This window comes from Cynocephalus volans, chromosome 7, assembly GCF_027409185.1.
Source record: "Cynocephalus volans isolate mCynVol1 chromosome 7, mCynVol1.pri, whole genome shotgun sequence".
NCBI lineage: Eukaryota > Metazoa > Chordata > Mammalia > Dermoptera > Cynocephalidae > Cynocephalus > Cynocephalus volans.
In genome coordinates, this window is record NC_084466.1 from 129,043,375 (window position 1) to 129,061,903 (window position 18,529).

Below are 18,529 nucleotides of genomic sequence, written 5' to 3' on the forward strand. Positions count from 1 at the left end.
CAGTGGGAGCAGGGTTCAGGCCCACAGCCCCCATCTCCCAGGGCCCCTGGGCATCCAAATTAGGATAAGTACTTGATTCCTTCCTTTTATCAATTTTCAGATTGAGTTTTGTACCCAAGCAAATATATAAAAGGTGACCAATTAACTTTACTTTAAAAATTTTTAAGTACTTAAGTGAGTATTGATAAGTATTTCTGTTACATCAATTTGTTCCAGACTTTTTAAAATACATTTTCTGCCCCAACCTGGAATCAGCCAGTTCTCCCAGGAGCCCTGGTTCCTTTTAGTGGAAAAATGTATTTAGAGACCATAATCTGAGAGCTATGAGTGTTCATTGCTACTGGGTTGATAATTGCTTCTAAGCTTTTTTAATGGACAGAACAAGGAAATACTTAGTAATACATGATAAATTTATACTAACATTTCCAGTACTGATTTAATATTACATGATTCTTTACCTAACTTTTTAATTATCTTTTTCTTTAGTACTATTTTCTACCAACAAAGTAATAATTTTCTTTATTCAAAAATATATACATATTTTCAAAATATTAATACCAATATTATTACTAACAACATGATGACTTGTTATAGTTTAAGATTTCTCTGTAATTTTTGTCCTTTGGTATGTTCTACTCTGGATGTATATTCAAATCACAGTTTTTTCAAGTCAATTATTTTCTTTATGGTTGAGTCACTAATTTGGTATGTAATTAATTTCACCAATTTCTATTCATTTTTAATTTTTAGATTGCTTTTTTCTCATTTTAATGTAGTTTTAAAAATAATTGTGTAAAACATTTAAATTCCAAAGTCAAAACTATAAAACAAGATACATTGGAAGTCTCTTTTTTATCCTCATCCCCTCCAAACTGTTCCATACTTTTCTCCCACAGGTAACCATTTTTATTAGTACTTGTGTTGTTCTTTTGTTAAAAAAAAATTTATATATATGGGCTTCTGGTCAAGATAGCAGAATAAACAGTCCCTAGCATCACTCTCCCACAAATCAACCAATTTACAACTATTAAAAACCAACGACAGCCAAGCTGAGGACACTAGAACTCAGGGGAAGAGGAGGAGAGACCTATGGAGTTCATGAAGGCAGGAGAAGCCACGATGAGAGAAAGAAAGGATCGCTCCCACCATTTTGAGCCCCTGCTTCCTCAAAGTTTCATGGAGCAAGAACTGGCAAAAGCTGCAGCTATGCCCTTTGTATGAAGTTGCTTGGATGAGGCAGGGGAGAAGAGGGCCTTGCTGGCTCCCAGGCCAGCAAGACCATTAACAGGGTTCCTGTGGACCCACACAGGAGAGAGGAGCCACAGACAACAGAAAAAAGGAGGCAATGAGAAGCTGGTGAATCATCACAAGCGACCAGTACACAATCGGCCCCGTGGGAAGTGTTTGGAATGCAGGGGGTTGGGGAGACTGGCCATTGGGGGAATATTGGGGCACAGCATGGACAGCTGATCTGCTTCCCAGTCAGCACAGGACCATGCAGTGGTGACTGGTCAGGAATACAGAACTGCAGGGGGTGCAGTTTGCTGAAAAGATTCAGGCCCAGACCAGAGTTTCCACACAGCCCAGGTGTACTGGACCTCATGAGACCGAGAAGTACATACAAGGCCAACCATTAAAACCTGAGCTGCAAGGCCGGCCCGTGGCTCACTCGGTAGAGTGCGGTGCTGATAACACCAAGGCCACGGGTTCGGATCCTATATAGGGATGGCCGGTTAGCTCACTGGCTGAGCGTGGTGCTGACAACACCAAGCCAAGGGTTGAGATCCCCTTACCGGTCATCTTTTTTAAAAAAAAAACAAAAAACAAACCTGAGCTGCACAAAAAGCCTTCCCCAGGGAATCAGCAGCAAAGGAGCAATTTAGCTCAACCACAGGGTCAAGTGTTGATCCCCACAGGAAGTTCCCCCATTTTAGAAATAAGCAAAGGACAACAAATTAGTTCCAGTGCAGAGTTTAAGTGGTGGGAACAGCAAATAATCCAACACAGAACTGAAAGAAAAAACAAAATATCTACAGATCAGAGACAAAGTCTGATATTAACTGGTAAAGGTCTGACATCACCAAAGAATACCTATAAAACCTAGAAGGACTAGAAGCCCCCTGGGCTCTCAAGCTAGGGAGGGGAGATGGCAGTGGGCCTCAGCCATGCCCCCCGCAATGACCACACCCAGCCCAGCGTCGAGCACCAAGCCATTGAAGGAAGCCTCTGGGCCAAGCCCCCCTGACATTCGCAACCAGCCCAGCAGTGACCACCGAGCTGCCTCTGGAAACTCCCTGGTCTCCCCTGCCAGAATGATGGGGGTGCCATGTCCTCAAGGAAGCCCTCCCTCCTCCTACTTCTCTCATCTTATTTCCTTCCCCCTTCCTCTCTCCCCCTCCCCCTCAACTGCTCCACAAAAACATAGAATGTAAAAATATAATATTAATAAATAAAAAACATATATATATATTTAAAAGCAAATAAGCTGTGTTTTGCAACAAACCTCTCTATTAAAGGTAGCATACTATACAAACTGTTCTGTACTTTGCTTTTTTCATCTAACAGTACATTCTAGGGAACACTCCATAGCAATATGTAGGGATTAAAAGAATATTTCTTTTTTTTTTTTTTAAGGATGACCTGTAACTGGATCTTAATCCTTGACTTGGTTTTGTTAGCACCACACTCTCCCCAGAGAGCCACTGGCTGGCCTGAAAGAATATTTCTTAATTTCTATGCATATATGAATTTTTTAGTTTTTTGTTTATTTTCTTTTAATTTCTACCTTAATTATACCATGGTCAAAGAAGATATAATTTAGTACTTTGAAATTTGTTGAGACTTGATTTATGGCTTGGCCTGTAGTCATTTTTTGTAAATGCTTTATGTGTGCTTGAGAGGTATGTATATTTTGCAGTTGTTAGGTGCAGTGTTCTATATATGTCAGTTAGGTTGTCTGTCAATTGTATTGTTCAAATCTTCTCTCTCTCTCTCTTTTTTTTTTTTCCCCTGGTTGTCGGTTCAAGAAATAAGTTATATTAACGTTTCCCATTGTGGATGTGGTTTTGTCTGTTTCTCTTTACTTATTTTGAGGCTTTGATATTAGGTACATAGAAATTTGTAAGTATTATATCTTCCTGGTCAGTTGTACCGTTTACTATTATGAAGAATCTTTATTGTTGGTAATGCTTTTTGCCTTTCAAAGTCTATTTTATCTGATATTAACTTAGGATCATCAGCTTCCATTAACTTTTTGTATTATATGTCTTTTATAATTTTTTATTAATCCTTTCAACCTTTCTATATCCTTATACTTTTAGATGCATCACTTGTAAGCAGCAGGTAGTTGGGTTTTATTTATCCAGCAAGACAATTGTTATATTTTAATTAGAGCATTTAGTTCAATTATCTGTAATGTTATTTTAGATATATTTGGATTTGTATCTACCATCTTATTATTTGCTTTTTATGTTTTTAACTATTTTATGTTTTTTTCTCCCTTTCTGTTTATGATCTTTTTTCTCCTTTCCTTTCTTGGTTTCTTTTGAATTATTTTATAATTATTTCATTTCCCCCTTCTTTTAGCTTGGAAGTTGTATATTCTTTGTCTTTTCTTTTGGTGTTCACCCTAAAGACTACCATATGAATTCTTGATTTCCCTAATTTTTTTTTTTTTTTTTTTTTTGTCTTTTTCATGACCGGCACTCAGCCAGTGAGTGCACCGGCCATTCCTATATAGGATCCGAACCCGCCGCGGGAGCGTCGCCGCGCTCCCAGCGCCGCACTCTCCCTAGTGCGCCACGGGCTCGGCCCGTTGATTTCCCTAATTTTAACATTAAAATATTGGTACTTTTACTACTTTCTTGGACAATGCAAAGATCTCGGAAACTCCATTTACCCATCTCCAGACTCTTATACTATTAATGTCATGTGTTTTAATTATATATGTATATATACATATATGTTTATGTGTGTATATATGTATTTATAAACACATTTATTTAAAACTTTAAAGACAATATTGTCATCATTATTTTTACTGTTATTTTCTTTTTCATCATTATTATTACTGTTATTAATAAACTTTTAATTGTGGAGACTTTTGAACATACATAAGTAAGCAAATAATGAACCTGCATGAACTGGATGACCAGTTGGTCATGCCAACCCCACAACCATCAATACACGACCAATCCAGTCTCATTACACACCTCCATTTACTTACCTCCTCCTTTTATTATTTTGAAGCAAATCCCAGATATAATTTTATTCATAATTATTTCAGTATAGGGTAAATTTTTGTTAAAAAAAAATTATGCTACTATCACACCTAAACAAAACTAACAATATTTACCTAGATTTACTAACATATTTACCCATTTTTTTGTTCTTTATTTCTTCCTGCATCTCCAAGCTTCTATTTGGGATAGTTTTCTTCTGACTTGGAGAATATTTTAGCACTAGTCTGCTGCTGATGAATGCTCCACTTTTGTTTGAGATTGTCTTTATTTCAGCTTCATTTTTGAAGGATATTTTTGCTGGGTGTAGAAGGCTTGGCAGTTCTTTTCTTTCAGTGGTTTAAAATTCCATTGTCTTCTTGTTCCTGTGGTTCCTGTGGAGATGTCAATTGTCAGTATTATTATTGCTGCTTTGAAGGTAATCTGTCCTTTTCTCTAGCTCCTTTTAACATTTTCCCTCTCTTTGGCTTTCAGGATTTTGACTATGATATGCTTAGGTGTACTTTTCTTTGTATTTATCCTTTTAGAGATTCATAGAGCTTCTTGAGTCCACAGTTCATCTTTTGTCAATTTTGGAAAAGTCTTAGATATTATCTTTTTTTTTTTTTTTTTTTAAAGACGACCGGTAAGGGGATCTTAACCCTTGACTTGGTGTTGACAGCACCAGGCTCTCCCAAGTGAGCTAACCGGCCATCCCTATATAGGGATCCAAACCCATGGCCTTGGTGTTATCAGCACCACACTCTCCCAAGTGAGCCACGGGCCGGCCCAGATATTATCTCTTTAAATATTACTTTTTATTCATTTTTTTCTCTCCTCTCCTTTGGGGACTCCAATTACATGGTGTTAGGTACATCTGTGTATATATCCTTTTCCCCTTTGTGCTTCATTCTGGCTATTTTCTTGTGACCTATTTTCCAAATCACTACTTCTCTCTTCAGTGTGATTTGTTGTTAAACTCATCAGTTGAGTTTTAATTTCGGTAATTGTATTTATTGAGTTCAAGAATTTCTATTTGATTAATTTTTATAGATTCTTATTTTCTGCTGATATTCTTAATCTTGACTTTTATCTTCTTAAACATATTAAGGATTTTATCTTGAACATTTTAAAGTATATATAAGATATTTCCATTGTTTGGAGCCACTTTAGATATGTTTTAATTTTCTTTTGTTTCTTTTTTTGTCATCTTGTCTCTCTGTGTAGCTGATTTTTTTTTTTTTTTTTAAAGATGACCAGTAAGGGGATCTTAACCCTTGACTTGTTGTCAGCACTACACTCTCCCAAGTGAGCCATGGGCCGGCCCTGTGTACCTGATTTTTGATTGTCAGATATTGTCATGAGAAATTGTAGAACTATTTAAAGGCCTAGGATGCTTATATAAATGCTGCCTGGAGGAGGAAGCTTGCTTTTGACAAACAGCCAGGGCACTAGCAATCCAGGATCATTTTAATTTCAAGTGTTGAGGGGTAGCTTGGCTTAATTCCAGGGTGTAGCTCTTCAGGCCTCAACCCAAAGCATGGGTAATTTCCTCGGGTCTCCTCACCCCTGTCTAGTCAGTGTATTGCAGCTTTTGTCTTTAACTCCACAAGGCTGCTAGAACACTATCCCCCCTCTCAACCTTTTAGCCCCCTCTTCCCAAATCAGCAAATGCTGTTGGGGAAAAGGAGCCACAAATGCTGGGCTCTTTGGATTTCCATGCTCTCCCAGATCTTGACTCAAATTCTTTAAGGTCTTGTTAAAATCTTCAGTGCTTCAAGAGATTTAAAAATATTTTATTTAGCTTTCATAGTCATTCTCCATAGAAGGATTGGTTCAAGTGTCCAAAATATGTAGTACACCATTACTAAAATTGAAAGTCACCCCAATTTTTTCTATTAACTTTATTATTTCTTTTCTCAGATCGAGGCAATGACAACTGGCTGATTAAATATGACTGTCCAATGGATAGTTCTAGCTCTCGGGTAAGAGATTGATGTATACTTTGAAGAAAAGGATGAGTAGTATCTGCATAATATAGAATCACATAAAATGGTCAAGATTTAGGTCACATAAGTTCAGAAAAATCAGGGAAGCACATGTGTTTAAAATTAATAGGTTAATATTTGGTATAGTTTTTCTCAGTCTGTATTTTAAGGAATATTCTACTGACTGATGTTAATAGGAATAGTGTAAAGAAGAGGTCAGATGGGCTGGCTGGTTAGCTCAGTTGGTTAGAGCATGGTGCTCATAACACCAACGTCCAGGATTCGATCCCTGTACTATCCAGCTGCCAAAAAAAAAAAAGGTCAAGTAAGTTTGGGTGATATTACACACTCTGTTCCTTTCTTTGATCTTCACATTGCACAATAGCATAGTAAGGTCTGAAATGTACTGCATTAAATGAACCTGTTTAATTTTATTTGGCACAGTGATTTCTACGCTTTTTTAACCTTGGGGCACTTTTCTTACAACCACGATTCCATAGAACATAAGTTTAGGAAGAGCTGCTCCTGCAGCTTTCTTTACTCTCTCATTCCCTTCATCCTCCACCACTCTTCTCTATTTCTGCTCAGACTGTGTGTTTTTTTTTAAAAAATCAGCAGGAAGGCTACTTGGAGAAGAGTGAGGTTGGTTTTTATTCCTTATAGTGTTTTTACTTTCTTCTCTAATAGTGGCTTTTAAATTTTGTGCCTGAATCATCTGAAGAGCTTATCAAAAATAGTACAGATTCTTCAGATCTTTCCCCCGTAAGTTGATTGATCAGGTCTGGGGCATAACTCAGGATTCCATGATTTTAATAAGGTATCCCAGGGGATTCTAATGCAGGTGTCCTGGAACCACAGTTTCTGTTCCTGTGATGTCACCAGTGAACCTGAAGTATGGAGCTATGTAATCAGTGAGTGTCCCTGACAGGAACTGTCACAGGTGACCTGCCCACTCTTTCTATTTGGCTCTTATCCTTTTCCTTTTTTTGTATCACTGAAGCAAAAGAGATTCCCTTGTGCAAGAGCAGCCAACTGTCAGCTTCCATGGTTCTGTTTTCTCGCTGGAAAATATCACCAGTGAAGTGGTACCTGAGTCAAGGTCCACAAAAAAGGACCTCAGCCAATTGAGGCAGATTTTTCTTTCTTCTTTTCTACTCACAGGATTCTTATCTCCTTTCCCTTTTTATTATTGTCTTATCCAACTCCTGGGGAAGTGCACATTTTCTAAGATAAGAAAGGGACTCTGAGATCCTTGAACAAGCCAGGTTAGAGGTGCCATAAATGTACTAAGTTCTGATAACAACATGGAAAGTATTTCAGAAGGTCACTCAAAATAAATTGAATAAGGGTTGGTTATGATAGGTTGCTTTGCCTCAGTAAGTAGTCTTTCCTTGCTGTTCAGGACACAGACTGGGTGGTGGTGAAGGAGCCTGTCATCAAGGTGGCTGCCATAGACAATGGGCTGGCCTTCCCGCTGAAGCATCCTGACTCCTGGAGGGCATGTAAGTCTCAAGACCACTGTGGTCTGGCTCTTCTCATACTCAGTCTGTTTTCTCACTATGCAATGGAGATAGTAATACCTCTCTCATAGGATTGTTCTACGAATTAATGCAGTAATGCAGATCAGGCACTTTAACACAATGGTTGGCACATGGCAACTATTCCATAGTGTAGGCCGTTGTTATAATTTTTACTTCACATTACTCCCATTGGAAGCATAAAGGTGATTAGAAATTAGAAGCATAAAGATGAGTTTTTGCATTTCCACTTTGCATTCTTCTCATTGTTTCTGAGGACTGTCTTTTTATAATTTATTTTATGTGTGTCTCTAAATATAAGCTGCTCTCACTGTTCTGTCTTCTTTGTTGACATTTCCTACCCCGTTATAACTGAGAAACTTAGAAGAAATGCAAGTAGGGAGTGACTAGCCCCTTTTGCATCACTAGTCTTCCTTTTCAGATGGACCATCTCAGTGTCTCAGTGGCAAGTAGTTGCCTCTAGATAGGCTTTCATCTTGGAAGATCTTGCAATATCTGAGAAGGAGCTCTGGGGTTAGGCAGATCTGGGTTTGAATTCTGGTTCCTCCATTTCTAGCTGTATAAACTTTATGATTAACAGCATTTGCAAGTTTTCTTTTCTGTTGTATGTCAGAGAGAAGAGTTCTTCCTTTGAAAGTGCCCTATAAGTAGAGGACACAGACGGACAGGGACTTTTTCAACACCAGCTTTGCTTTTTGGCCTTTTCTCTTTTCAGATCCTTTTTACTGGGCCTGGTTGCCCCAGGCCAAAGTCCCATTCTCTCAGGAGATCAAGGATCTGATTCTTCCAAAGATATCGGACCCTAATTTCATCAAGGACTTGGAGGAGGACCTATATGAACTCTTCAAGGTTAGCCCTGGGAACCTCACTCAGCCTTATTCCCATATAGAAGCAACAGTTCCTAATGGTTTCTAATTGGTCTTGACACAAGCCAGTAGGGAATGACTAACACCCTTCTGACTTCAGTTAGCCAATGAAGAGCAAGATTCCCATGTGTGGACAGCAGGACCTGGTTTGAATGGGTTTGAAAGAAATGGGCAAGTGGGATCACACTAGTGTGTATCCCATGTGTCATGTGGCTGCAGTGTGTCTGCAGAACTCTCATTTTCAAATGAAGCACTGGAGACTGGAGTTTGAGATGGAGAATAAGATATTCATTTGTTCTCTGTTTCCCAATCTGTAAAGCGGGGATTCTTGGGATGGTAGCTGACTTCACTAAGCCTAATAAGCCTAATGGAGGTTTTCTTTATTAGAAATCTTCCAACTAGGAGAGAGAATAGGTTCCTGTGAGGCATTCACACAGGTTCCATCTCCTTCTGCCTTTCTTTTGCAGAAAGATCCTGGTTTTGACAGGGGCCAGTTCCATAAGCAAATTGCTGTCATGCGGGGACAGGTAAGCTTGGGACATCCTCCAGGTGTCTGTTTGGGATCTCTCTGGGATGGTTATGTGCTCATATTGAGCAAATGTCATATAAAGCTTGTGTTTTACACCCTTTTCACTCTGCCATACATATTTGTGACTCTGCTTCAACACAAAGGAGAGGAAAGATAGCTCTCTCAAATCTCCCACCTCTTCCGTGGTATCCAGTGCTTGGTGAAACACTTACTATGTGCTTACCTCTGTGCCAATCTCTGGGTAATTGATGGGTAAATAAACCAGTGCTTCCTGTCCTCAAGTTGCTCAAGGCAGGCTGTATGCCTTGGTGGTTAAGATCTGGGCTTTGGAGTAAGATTGCTTCACCACTTACAAGCTCCATGGCCTTGGGCAAGAGCGTCTGTTTCCTTTTTTATAAAATAGGAAAGTTGGGGCAGCCTGTGGCTCACTCGGGGGTGTGTGGTGCTCATAACACCAAGGCCACGGGTTCGGATACCCTTACCGGTCATCTTTAAAAAAAAAAAAAAATAGGAGAGTAATAATACTTTGCACAGTTGGCTGGAGGACTGCATGAGATAATACTTATCAAGCATTTAGTAAAAACAATGTCTGGCACATTGTAAGCACCTAGATACTGACTATGGTTATAATTTTGTTGTTATAAATTTTTTTTTTGGTGGCTGGCCAGTGTGGGGATTCTAATCTGTGACCTTGGTGTTAATTTTTTGTTACAGATATGAGTTGTAGTATTTCTTCTCCTTCTACTTCACCTTCAAAGGGAGCTACGGAAACCCAGGGCATTATCTATCTTCCAAAGTATAGTAAAGAATATGCTTGGAAAATGGTTCAAAAACTCTATAGGGCACTGGCATCAAGCTTATCACTTTGAAGTCTTATTAAAGAGAGGTGGATGGCCTAGCAGTTAAGGGCACAAACTATGGACAGAGTGCCTGGGTTTGAAGCCTAGCTCTGCTGTTTACTACCTGTGAGGTCTTGGGCAAGTTACTTAATTTCTCCTTCCCTTAGTTTCCCCACTTGTATTATGGGATTAATAACAGTACCTGCCTCACAGGGTTATTATGAGATAAATGATTTGAAACAGGAGTAGTTCCTGGTGTGTTGAAGCTCTCAATACGTGATGGCTATTATGATTATGATTTTATATACAGAACAGTCAGCTTCTCACATCTTTAAAGGACAAAAGGGTCTTCCCAGCCATAATTATACATTTACTTCTTCCTACCATTTAGCTAAAGGCTTCTGGTGAGAAAACCTTTTGGGATTGCTGAGCTCATTTTTCCCTGAAAATGAGATGGACAGAGGTTTTAAGAGCTGTAGTTATTATAGCTGTCCGAATAATAGAAATGTGGTCTTCCTAAATTTCCCAAGTAATTTAAGGGCCCAATTAGGCTGGCAAAATTTTTGGAAACCTTAAAAGCCACATGATGTACTCTGGCATTATGAAACACAACATAAAGGAATAAATTTGCTTCCCAAGGTTATATAGGCTGTGCCTCTGTCCAAATTGTACTGTCTTCTCTAATCCCTTCCCAGTTCAGTTCCTTGCCAACATCATAGCAACCCTCCTCCCATTACACCCACTTAGGGCCATTATCCAGGATGCAAAAAGTAGGGGAGGTTCTGGGGAATGCAGTTTTATCTTTCTCTCCATCTTGTTCTCTTAATGTCTTCAGAGGGGCTTTTGGCATCTTATAATCTAGAGTGTTTACCTCCTAATGCCTTAAGAGTCCATGAGCATCCGGTTCCTCCCAACATGCAGGTGGTCAGTATATCATTCACATCCTTATTTGTCTACCATTCACACATAAAAGCAAAATGAGCCTCTGCCCTACAGAAGTCTGACATAGCACAGGGAAAAAGGACATAAGCCTGTCTACCTAGATGAGCTGTAATCACAAAGTGGGCTGTACAAGGGCCCTGAGCCAAAGTCCCCATAAGTAAAGAGTCCCCAGAGGTACAAGAGTCAGGTAATAGAAGTTATTCCTCAACGTAAAGGCTTCTAACCAGGAGTTAGATAAAGAATCTAGGGTCTGACATAATCCCTATCCTTAAGTAGTTCTAGGGTGGTCTGTAATATCTTACTTAAGGCATTTCAAACATTACCCAAAGATAATGCAATGCATATTTTAGTCTTGCAAAGAATGGGTTTGGTCTCTAAGGTTTCTTCCAGTTCTAAAATAATTGTTTTCCTATGATTCTAATGCAACTATTTAATCAAGCTACTTTATATAAATCACTTACTTCATTATTTTAAAGGACTAAACAATATAATATTGTTCTTTATATTACATTTTAATATTATAAAAATATTTTTATATTATACTTTTATATTATAAAAAATATAAAATTATATTGTTTTTTATTTGGCATAGCTGTGATTCTATTAGGACAATTATGGTACACATTAAATTGTATGTTAGATACTAATATTAAAATTCTCAAGTGTGTAATATTCCAGTTTTCTTTTTGTATAGGTAATTAAAATAGACTTCTTAAAAAGAATTTAGGGTCTGAGAGAAAGCCTCTTTAACATTTTTACAGGCTGGCCAGTTAGCTCAGTTGGTTAGAGCATAGTGTTGGTAACACCAAGGTCCAGGGTTCAAGCCTTGTTTCTGGCCAACTGCCAATAAATAAATAAATAAAGTAAAATAACATTTTCAAAGACAGTATTTATTCTTTAGCATTATGTGCCTGCTATACATTTTTCTTCAACTTTTGAATCTGAAAATTTTTAAGCCTCAGTGGGATCTTCTCTTACATTCACTGATTGTTACATATAGCCATGTTTACCTCATATCTCTGCACTGTATCCATGTATCTTAATAATATCTATCTCTATATAGTCATGTGTCAATTAATGACAGGGATATGTTCTGAGAAATGTGTCATTAGTCAATTTTGTTGCTGTCCAAACATCATAGAGTGTATTTACATAAACCTAGATGGCATAGCCTATAGCACAGCGAGGCTACGTGGTGTAGCCTGTTGCTCCTAGGCTATCAGCCTGTGTAGCATGTTACTGTACTGAATATTGTAGGCAAATGTAACACAATAGTAAGTATTTGTGTATCTAAACATAGAAAAGGTGCACTAAAAATACAGTATAAAAGATAAAAAATGGTACACCTGTACAGGGCACTTACCATGATTGGAGCTTGCAAGACTGGAAGTTGCTCTGGGTGAGTCACTGAGCAAGTGGTGAGTGAATGTGAAGGCCTAGGACATCACTGTACACAACTGCAGACTTTGTAACACTATACACTTAGGCTGTACTAAATGATAAATTTTTTTTCCTTTTTCAATAATAAGTTAACCTTTGCTTACTGTAATTTTTTTACTTTATAAACTTTAAAAAAAAACTTTCAAGTCTTTTATAATAACACTTAGCTTAAAAACACAAACACATGGTATAGCTATACAAAAATATTTTCTTTTTTTGTATTCTTCTATAAGTTTTTTCTGTTTTTAATATTTTTAATTTTTTTTTACTTTTAAAACTTTTGTTTGTTAAAAACTAAGACACAAACACACACAATAGGCTAGGCCTACACAGGGTCAGGATCATTGATATCATTGTCTTCCACTTCACATCTTGTCTCTCTGGAAGGTCTTCAGGGGCAATAACACACATGGAGCTGTCATCTCCTGTGATAACAATTCCAGGGTGTGGCCAGTTAGCTCATTTGGTTAGAACATGGTGCCAATAACACCAACATCAACGCCTGGGGTTTGATCCCTGTCCCTGTACAAGCCAACTGCCAAAAAAAAAAAAAATTCCTTCTAGAATACCTCCTGAGGGACCTGCCTGAGGCTATTTTACAGTTAATTTTCTTTTTAATATGTAGGAGCATACTCTAAAATAGTGATAAAAAGTATAGTATAGTAAATACATAAACCAGTAATGTCGTTGTTTATTCTCATTATCAAGTATTATGTAATGTATGTAATTGTGTATGTACTATACTTTTGTACAACTGGCAACACAGTAAGTTTGTTTACACCAGCATCACCACAGACATGAATAATGTGTTGTGCTATCATGTCACTACAGCTATGAGGTCACTAGGTGATGAGAATTTTTCAGCTCCATTATAATCTTAAGGGACCACCTTTGTATATGCAGTCTGTTGTTGACCAAAACGTCATTATGTATTACACGACTGTAATTTCTTTTTTTTTTTTCCAAATCTTTTGAAAGTTGTCTACTTGACATTTTACCCCAAATACTTCACTCATGAGAGAAAGCTTCTAACCCAAATAACCAAAGAAAGCACAGGAAGACCCAGCCAGGGCAGGTTTAAAATCCTGTCTCTTTAGTTGGGTGATATCTGCACATTCAAGTTCCAGTTCCATTTGAATTGTTCAGTTCTCTATCCTGATCTTGTGCTTGAGGATATTTGCAACAGTGTAGGATGCCGACAAGTACCAAAAAAATTAAGTAAGAAAGGAATTAATTACTGGTAGGATCCAGATCTGACTTCTGACCTCTGTTGGAGGTGTATCTCTGCCTCTTTATGGGCAGCAGCAGTTGTAGGCCAGAGCATAGTTGTGGCTTGAGGGCTGTGTATCTGTGTGATTTTGGGGTGCTGCCTACCTTACTCTCCCATGTGTCTATGGCCTGGCTGTGAAAATCTTCCAACATCTATCTAATGGGTTAAAGAAGACAGGACAACTTCAGCTTTTGTACTGTCCTACCAGAGATGATAAATAGGACTGATTCTAATTTTGACAAAGAAAATGTGTCCTCATGGACACATACATGAAATATGTATAAAATACTGGCAAAAGATAGTGAGGAGCTAAATGTAATGTGTATCCTGGATGGACCCTGGAACAGAAGGAGGACATTATTGGAAAAGCTAATGAAATCAGAATTAACTCTGGAGTTTAGTTAATAGTAATATACCAGTGTTAATTTCTTAGTTTTGGTAAATGTACCATGATCATGTAAGATATTAAAATGAGGAGAAACTGGGCAAATCTTATACATTTGTGTATTATCTTTGCAACTTTTCTGCAATTCTAAATTATTCCAAAGTAAAAATTTTATTTAAAAAATAAAAAGGGCTGGCCTGTGGCTCACTTGGGAGAGTGTGGTGCTGACAACACCAAGTCAAGGGTTAAGATCCCCTTACTGGTCATCTTTAAAAAAAAAAAAGAAAGATAACGGGACAGTGTTGGAGGGAGAATCCAACTTGAAATGCTGGCTTTTTAAATACATTGTCTTTGTAGGAAAATCAGAAAATGAGGATGAATAACAATAAACAATTAAAAATCACCTTTAATTCCTTGAGACCCAGAGATGACCATTGCCAACTTCCAGACTTTTTTTCTGTGCGCATAGGTAGAGAGGAATATAGAATTTTAGAAAATAAAGGGGTGATCACAAGCTAATACTGGTTCCTTTCTCCTTTTTTTCCATCTAACAATATTATGATCAGCTTACATGCCAATATATTTATTTCTATATATTTTAATTGCTTGTTTTCATCCCTTAAATTATTAAATAATTTAATTTACATCATTTTCACTGTTGTAAACAACACTATATTGTGTTTTTCGAAACTAAGGGTTTCAGTTGTATCCATGATTTTTTTCTTAGTCTTTAAAAATTGAATTGCTGAGTCAGAAAATCTGCTCATTTTTAAGCTTTTATTGTCAACTTGTCTATCAAAAAGACTCCTGTGTTCTAGCCCAACAGCCATGTAGGAGAGTGCCTATTTCTTTGAACTCTCCCCAACTCTGAGTCCTCTCCTGTTTTTTCTTTACTAATTAGAGGGGCAAAAAAATAGGAGATATTTATTTTCATTTGTTTTTATTTTTTTTATTTTGGGGGGGCGGCCAGTACAGGGATCGAATCACAGGCTTGGTGTTTTCAGCACCACACTCTAACCTCATTTGTGTTCTTAAAATGACTAGTGAGATTTCCATTTTCTGTTCATTGCCCATTTATATTTCTACTTTTGTAAATAGTCTGTTGGTGTGATTTTCCATTGGTGTTTTTTTTTGTTGTTATTATTTGTAGGAGCTCTCTATCTGCTGGTCTCCCTTCAGAGGCAGGCCTGGAATGCCTAGGCCTTTCCCTCACCTATCTCCTTTTTCCCACTGCAGATCCTAAATCTGACCCAGGCCTTGAAAGACAACAAGAGTCCCTTGCACCTCGTCCAGATGCCACCTGTGATTGTTGAGACAGCCCGTTCCCACCAGCGGTCTTCTAGCGAGTCCTACACACAGAGCTTTCAAAGTCGGAAGCCCTTCTTTTCATGGTGGTAGTCCTAGAAGCAGGCAAAGGAAATACTTTCTGAGACTTGGGCTGGGAGGAAGCAAGGGGAGTGGGGTGCAGGAAAAGCCGGCAGAGAGTAGCACCTTTAAGAGCCCTCCCTGTCTGCTTGCCACCCCCTCATGGCTTTCCCACCCACAGGGAGAAGCACAATTAGGGACAGTGAGTGCCCCCAGGCTCTTCAGAGTGCTGGAGGAGGCTGGAACTCCACGCAAGTGGTCCAGATGCCTGGGAAGGAGCATCTCCCTTCCAGTGTCTCTTGGTGGCAGGCTGGGAAAATCCCTTCCCAGCCTGACACCCTGCTCTATTGTAATTCCCTGTGATATTCTGCATCAGAAAAAAAACAACAAAACCAAATTAAAATGTTTGCAGCAGAACCCCAGATCCTCTCATGTCAGAAACCTTTAATCCAGACCTAAATTTGCATAGACTCAGATATTGGGGTGTGTCATAGTTGCTTACTTCCATGAACCAAGGCTGTGTCAGAGGGCAAACGGGCGACTCGGAGTGCGGGGACAGACAGAAGCCACATGTTTCCTTTGGGTTTTTGCCAGATCTTCTTCCCCTTCTCCTCCCACCCATGCTGTAGGCTGGCCACAAGCCTCCAACACAGTCTTCATCACAGGGAGGCTTTTGCTCTACACCTCCCCATGGTTCTGCCCACAATCATCCAGAACCTCTCTGCCCTGCTGCAGCCTGCCTGTCACTCAAGCAGAGGCAGTAGGGGCTAGCCTGAGCCTTCATATTTTAATAGGAAGTTAACATCCAGCATGTAAAAGTGATCCACGTGGCCTAAGTGTATGCTGGGAGCAGTAAGTGATCTATGGGTAAACTTATCCCAGCTTTCCTGAGTCCTTGGTCCCAGTCCTCTAATTTGTTCCTGTTGTTTTAATTATTTTTTCCCCAACTCTTGACTTAGGAGCTCAGTTTGGGTTCTGTAGTGGGTCTCTGTGAGGGCTCTGGGGTGACTGCCAGCTCACAAGAGGATAGGATATTAGGTCCTTGGACTTCTTTATATGCTATCATTGCTGCTTGGTGGAAGTAACAGGACTTGTATTCTGCCTCTTAATTGGCAGTTTCCCTTGGCCCCCTGACTTCTTGTCCCAGGCCAGTTTCTCCATGGCTTCTTGAGAAAGACAGGCTCCAACAGAGAGAGGCCTTCAAGCTGTCCTTCAGTGCCTGCCCCAGCTCAGTGTAAATCTTCTTGCTTCCGTGTCTTTTCCCCCAGCTGTCCCCTCGCCAGATGTTTGAGCCCTTTCTACACCAAAGCAAAGAATGCCTCAGGAGGGAGTGAAAAGGGTGCCATCTATGGCTAAGGGGCAGCTGTGTTCATACCCTCTGCTGCTGGACACTTCATGGTTCTGGCACCCTGTGATGGGTCAGTCAGCCTTGGAAAGAAACTATCTTGAAGTCTTGATAAACAACCAAAGAAATGGAGTGAGGACTATGGCTATTGTGTTCTCTGCTTGCCTGGCTCCCGCATCCAGGAGGCAGAGCAGAGATGTGCAGCGCTCTTGTCATCTGGATCAGGCTGGTCCCCTTCCATTCCAGTCTCCAGGAGCCAGCTTGTCCTGGGCTGTCACCCAGCTGACAGGAGGAGTTTCTGAGAGCTGGATATGCATGCCCTGTGGACAAAGGCACAACTCCCTGCCTGCCCCAGCCCTGACAATCCCATCCAGCCAACCTGGACTCTGCTTTGGGAACCATGTTTGAGAGAATACCTGTCTCCTGACCACAGGAGCCACAAGGGGAGCCAGGTGTGTGTAGCTCTCTATAGGCATCTTTTCATAAACATGTTGGTAAGCCCCCTACCTGTGTGCTCAAGAGAGCTTCAGGAGTATAAAGAGGAGCCTGGTTGCTTTATCCTGCCAAGCCAAATCTGCACATTGTCCTGATTCAGACCAGCTCTGTGATCAGAATGAAATTGGGTCCAATGTAAGAGGGAGCCCGTCCCGTGTCTGGCAGGCACAAGAGTACGGGGCATCCTTTTCTGGCCTGTCTCCACTCTCCCTTGAAGCCTGTACTCAGGTTGCCTTGAATCGGACTTTGGGAGAGCCAGGGGCCCAGAGTGCCACGGCAGGCTTCTGGGTGGCACGAATGGCCCATCCCTGTACCAGCCATAGGCCTTGTCCCCTAGCGTCAGGGAGTAGAGGCTGGGCTGTGAGAGTGCTGCTGCCCCCTGTATTGTTCTTCTAATGCACTGTAGAAATTGTATTTAATGTATTTAAATCAATGCAAATGTATGAATAACAAATTCTCATTCTGACCTTTTTGTCCAGTTTTCTTTTGGGAAGGAAGACAAAGGTAGAATGCAATTTTAAGAACAAAGAAACCTGTGTTTCCATGGAGTTGCTGAGACATGGCTCCTGAGGCTGTTCCCTCTAGTAGAGGAAACTAGAGGTCCTCATTTCCAAAGTTTCAATGGTCTGAAAACGAAACATGTTTTCATAACTCATTTGACACCAAAATCTGATCTGAACCTACACTGATGTGAAGCTATTGGTAGTCACTGTGTATCCCTTACTGTGAATATTTGTTGCAGAAATGTTAATCTATTTTGTGAGATGTCCCCCTGGTAGGGATTATAGAGTACAGTATTTACCCTGTCTACTTCATCAAAGCCAAAGAAATTCTGAATTCCAAAATCATCTGGAAGGGTTTGGGGTAAAAATATGGCCCTGTTCTTAAGTGACAGTGGCTGCTCATCTTGGCCACCAGAGGGCAGCCCTGCCCTATGTGTGCATCACTGCTCCACTTGGAACCTGGCTCCTTTGCATGATGAACAGCCAAGAAGATGGGATGGGTGGGGAGGAGAGAAGAATGCTAATGAGCACAGTGTGCTGCTTTTGCTTCTTTCAAGGTGGAGTAAGAACTGTAGGAAAAAACCCTCATCGCAAGGGTTTCCAGGCCATGGGAAACCTAGGATAGTGCACGTGGCTTAAGAATGATCCATCTAGCTGTTACTCCACCTCAGGATGGTCAGCGCATAACGCCATCTGAGGAGCTGATGTCCACAAATTTGACTACAGAATCAGCCAACCCAAGGACCCAGTGCCCACTGTGCAGGGCTGACCATAATAGCCTTCCCCTTTCTCCTCCCCTGTGGATCA

General features: G+C 39.9%; 1 protein-coding gene across 1 annotated transcript in view; it reads left to right on the top strand.

Annotated features, from left to right (window-relative positions):
* PI4K2A (phosphatidylinositol 4-kinase type 2 alpha) overlaps positions 1-17,685 on the top strand; it is a 50,771-nt gene extending 33,086 nt beyond the window's left edge. The window contains exons 5-9 of the mRNA XM_063102341.1: positions 6,141-6,202; positions 7,608-7,707; positions 8,459-8,592; positions 9,077-9,136; positions 15,251-17,685. Coding sequence (XP_062958411.1) covers positions 6,141-6,202; positions 7,608-7,707; positions 8,459-8,592; positions 9,077-9,136; positions 15,251-15,412 — 518 coding nt within the window. The 3' untranslated portion in view covers positions 15,413-17,685. The remainder of the gene's footprint in view (positions 1-6,140; positions 6,203-7,607; positions 7,708-8,458; positions 8,593-9,076; positions 9,137-15,250) is intronic.
* Positions 17,686-18,529: the final 844 nt, after the last annotated feature.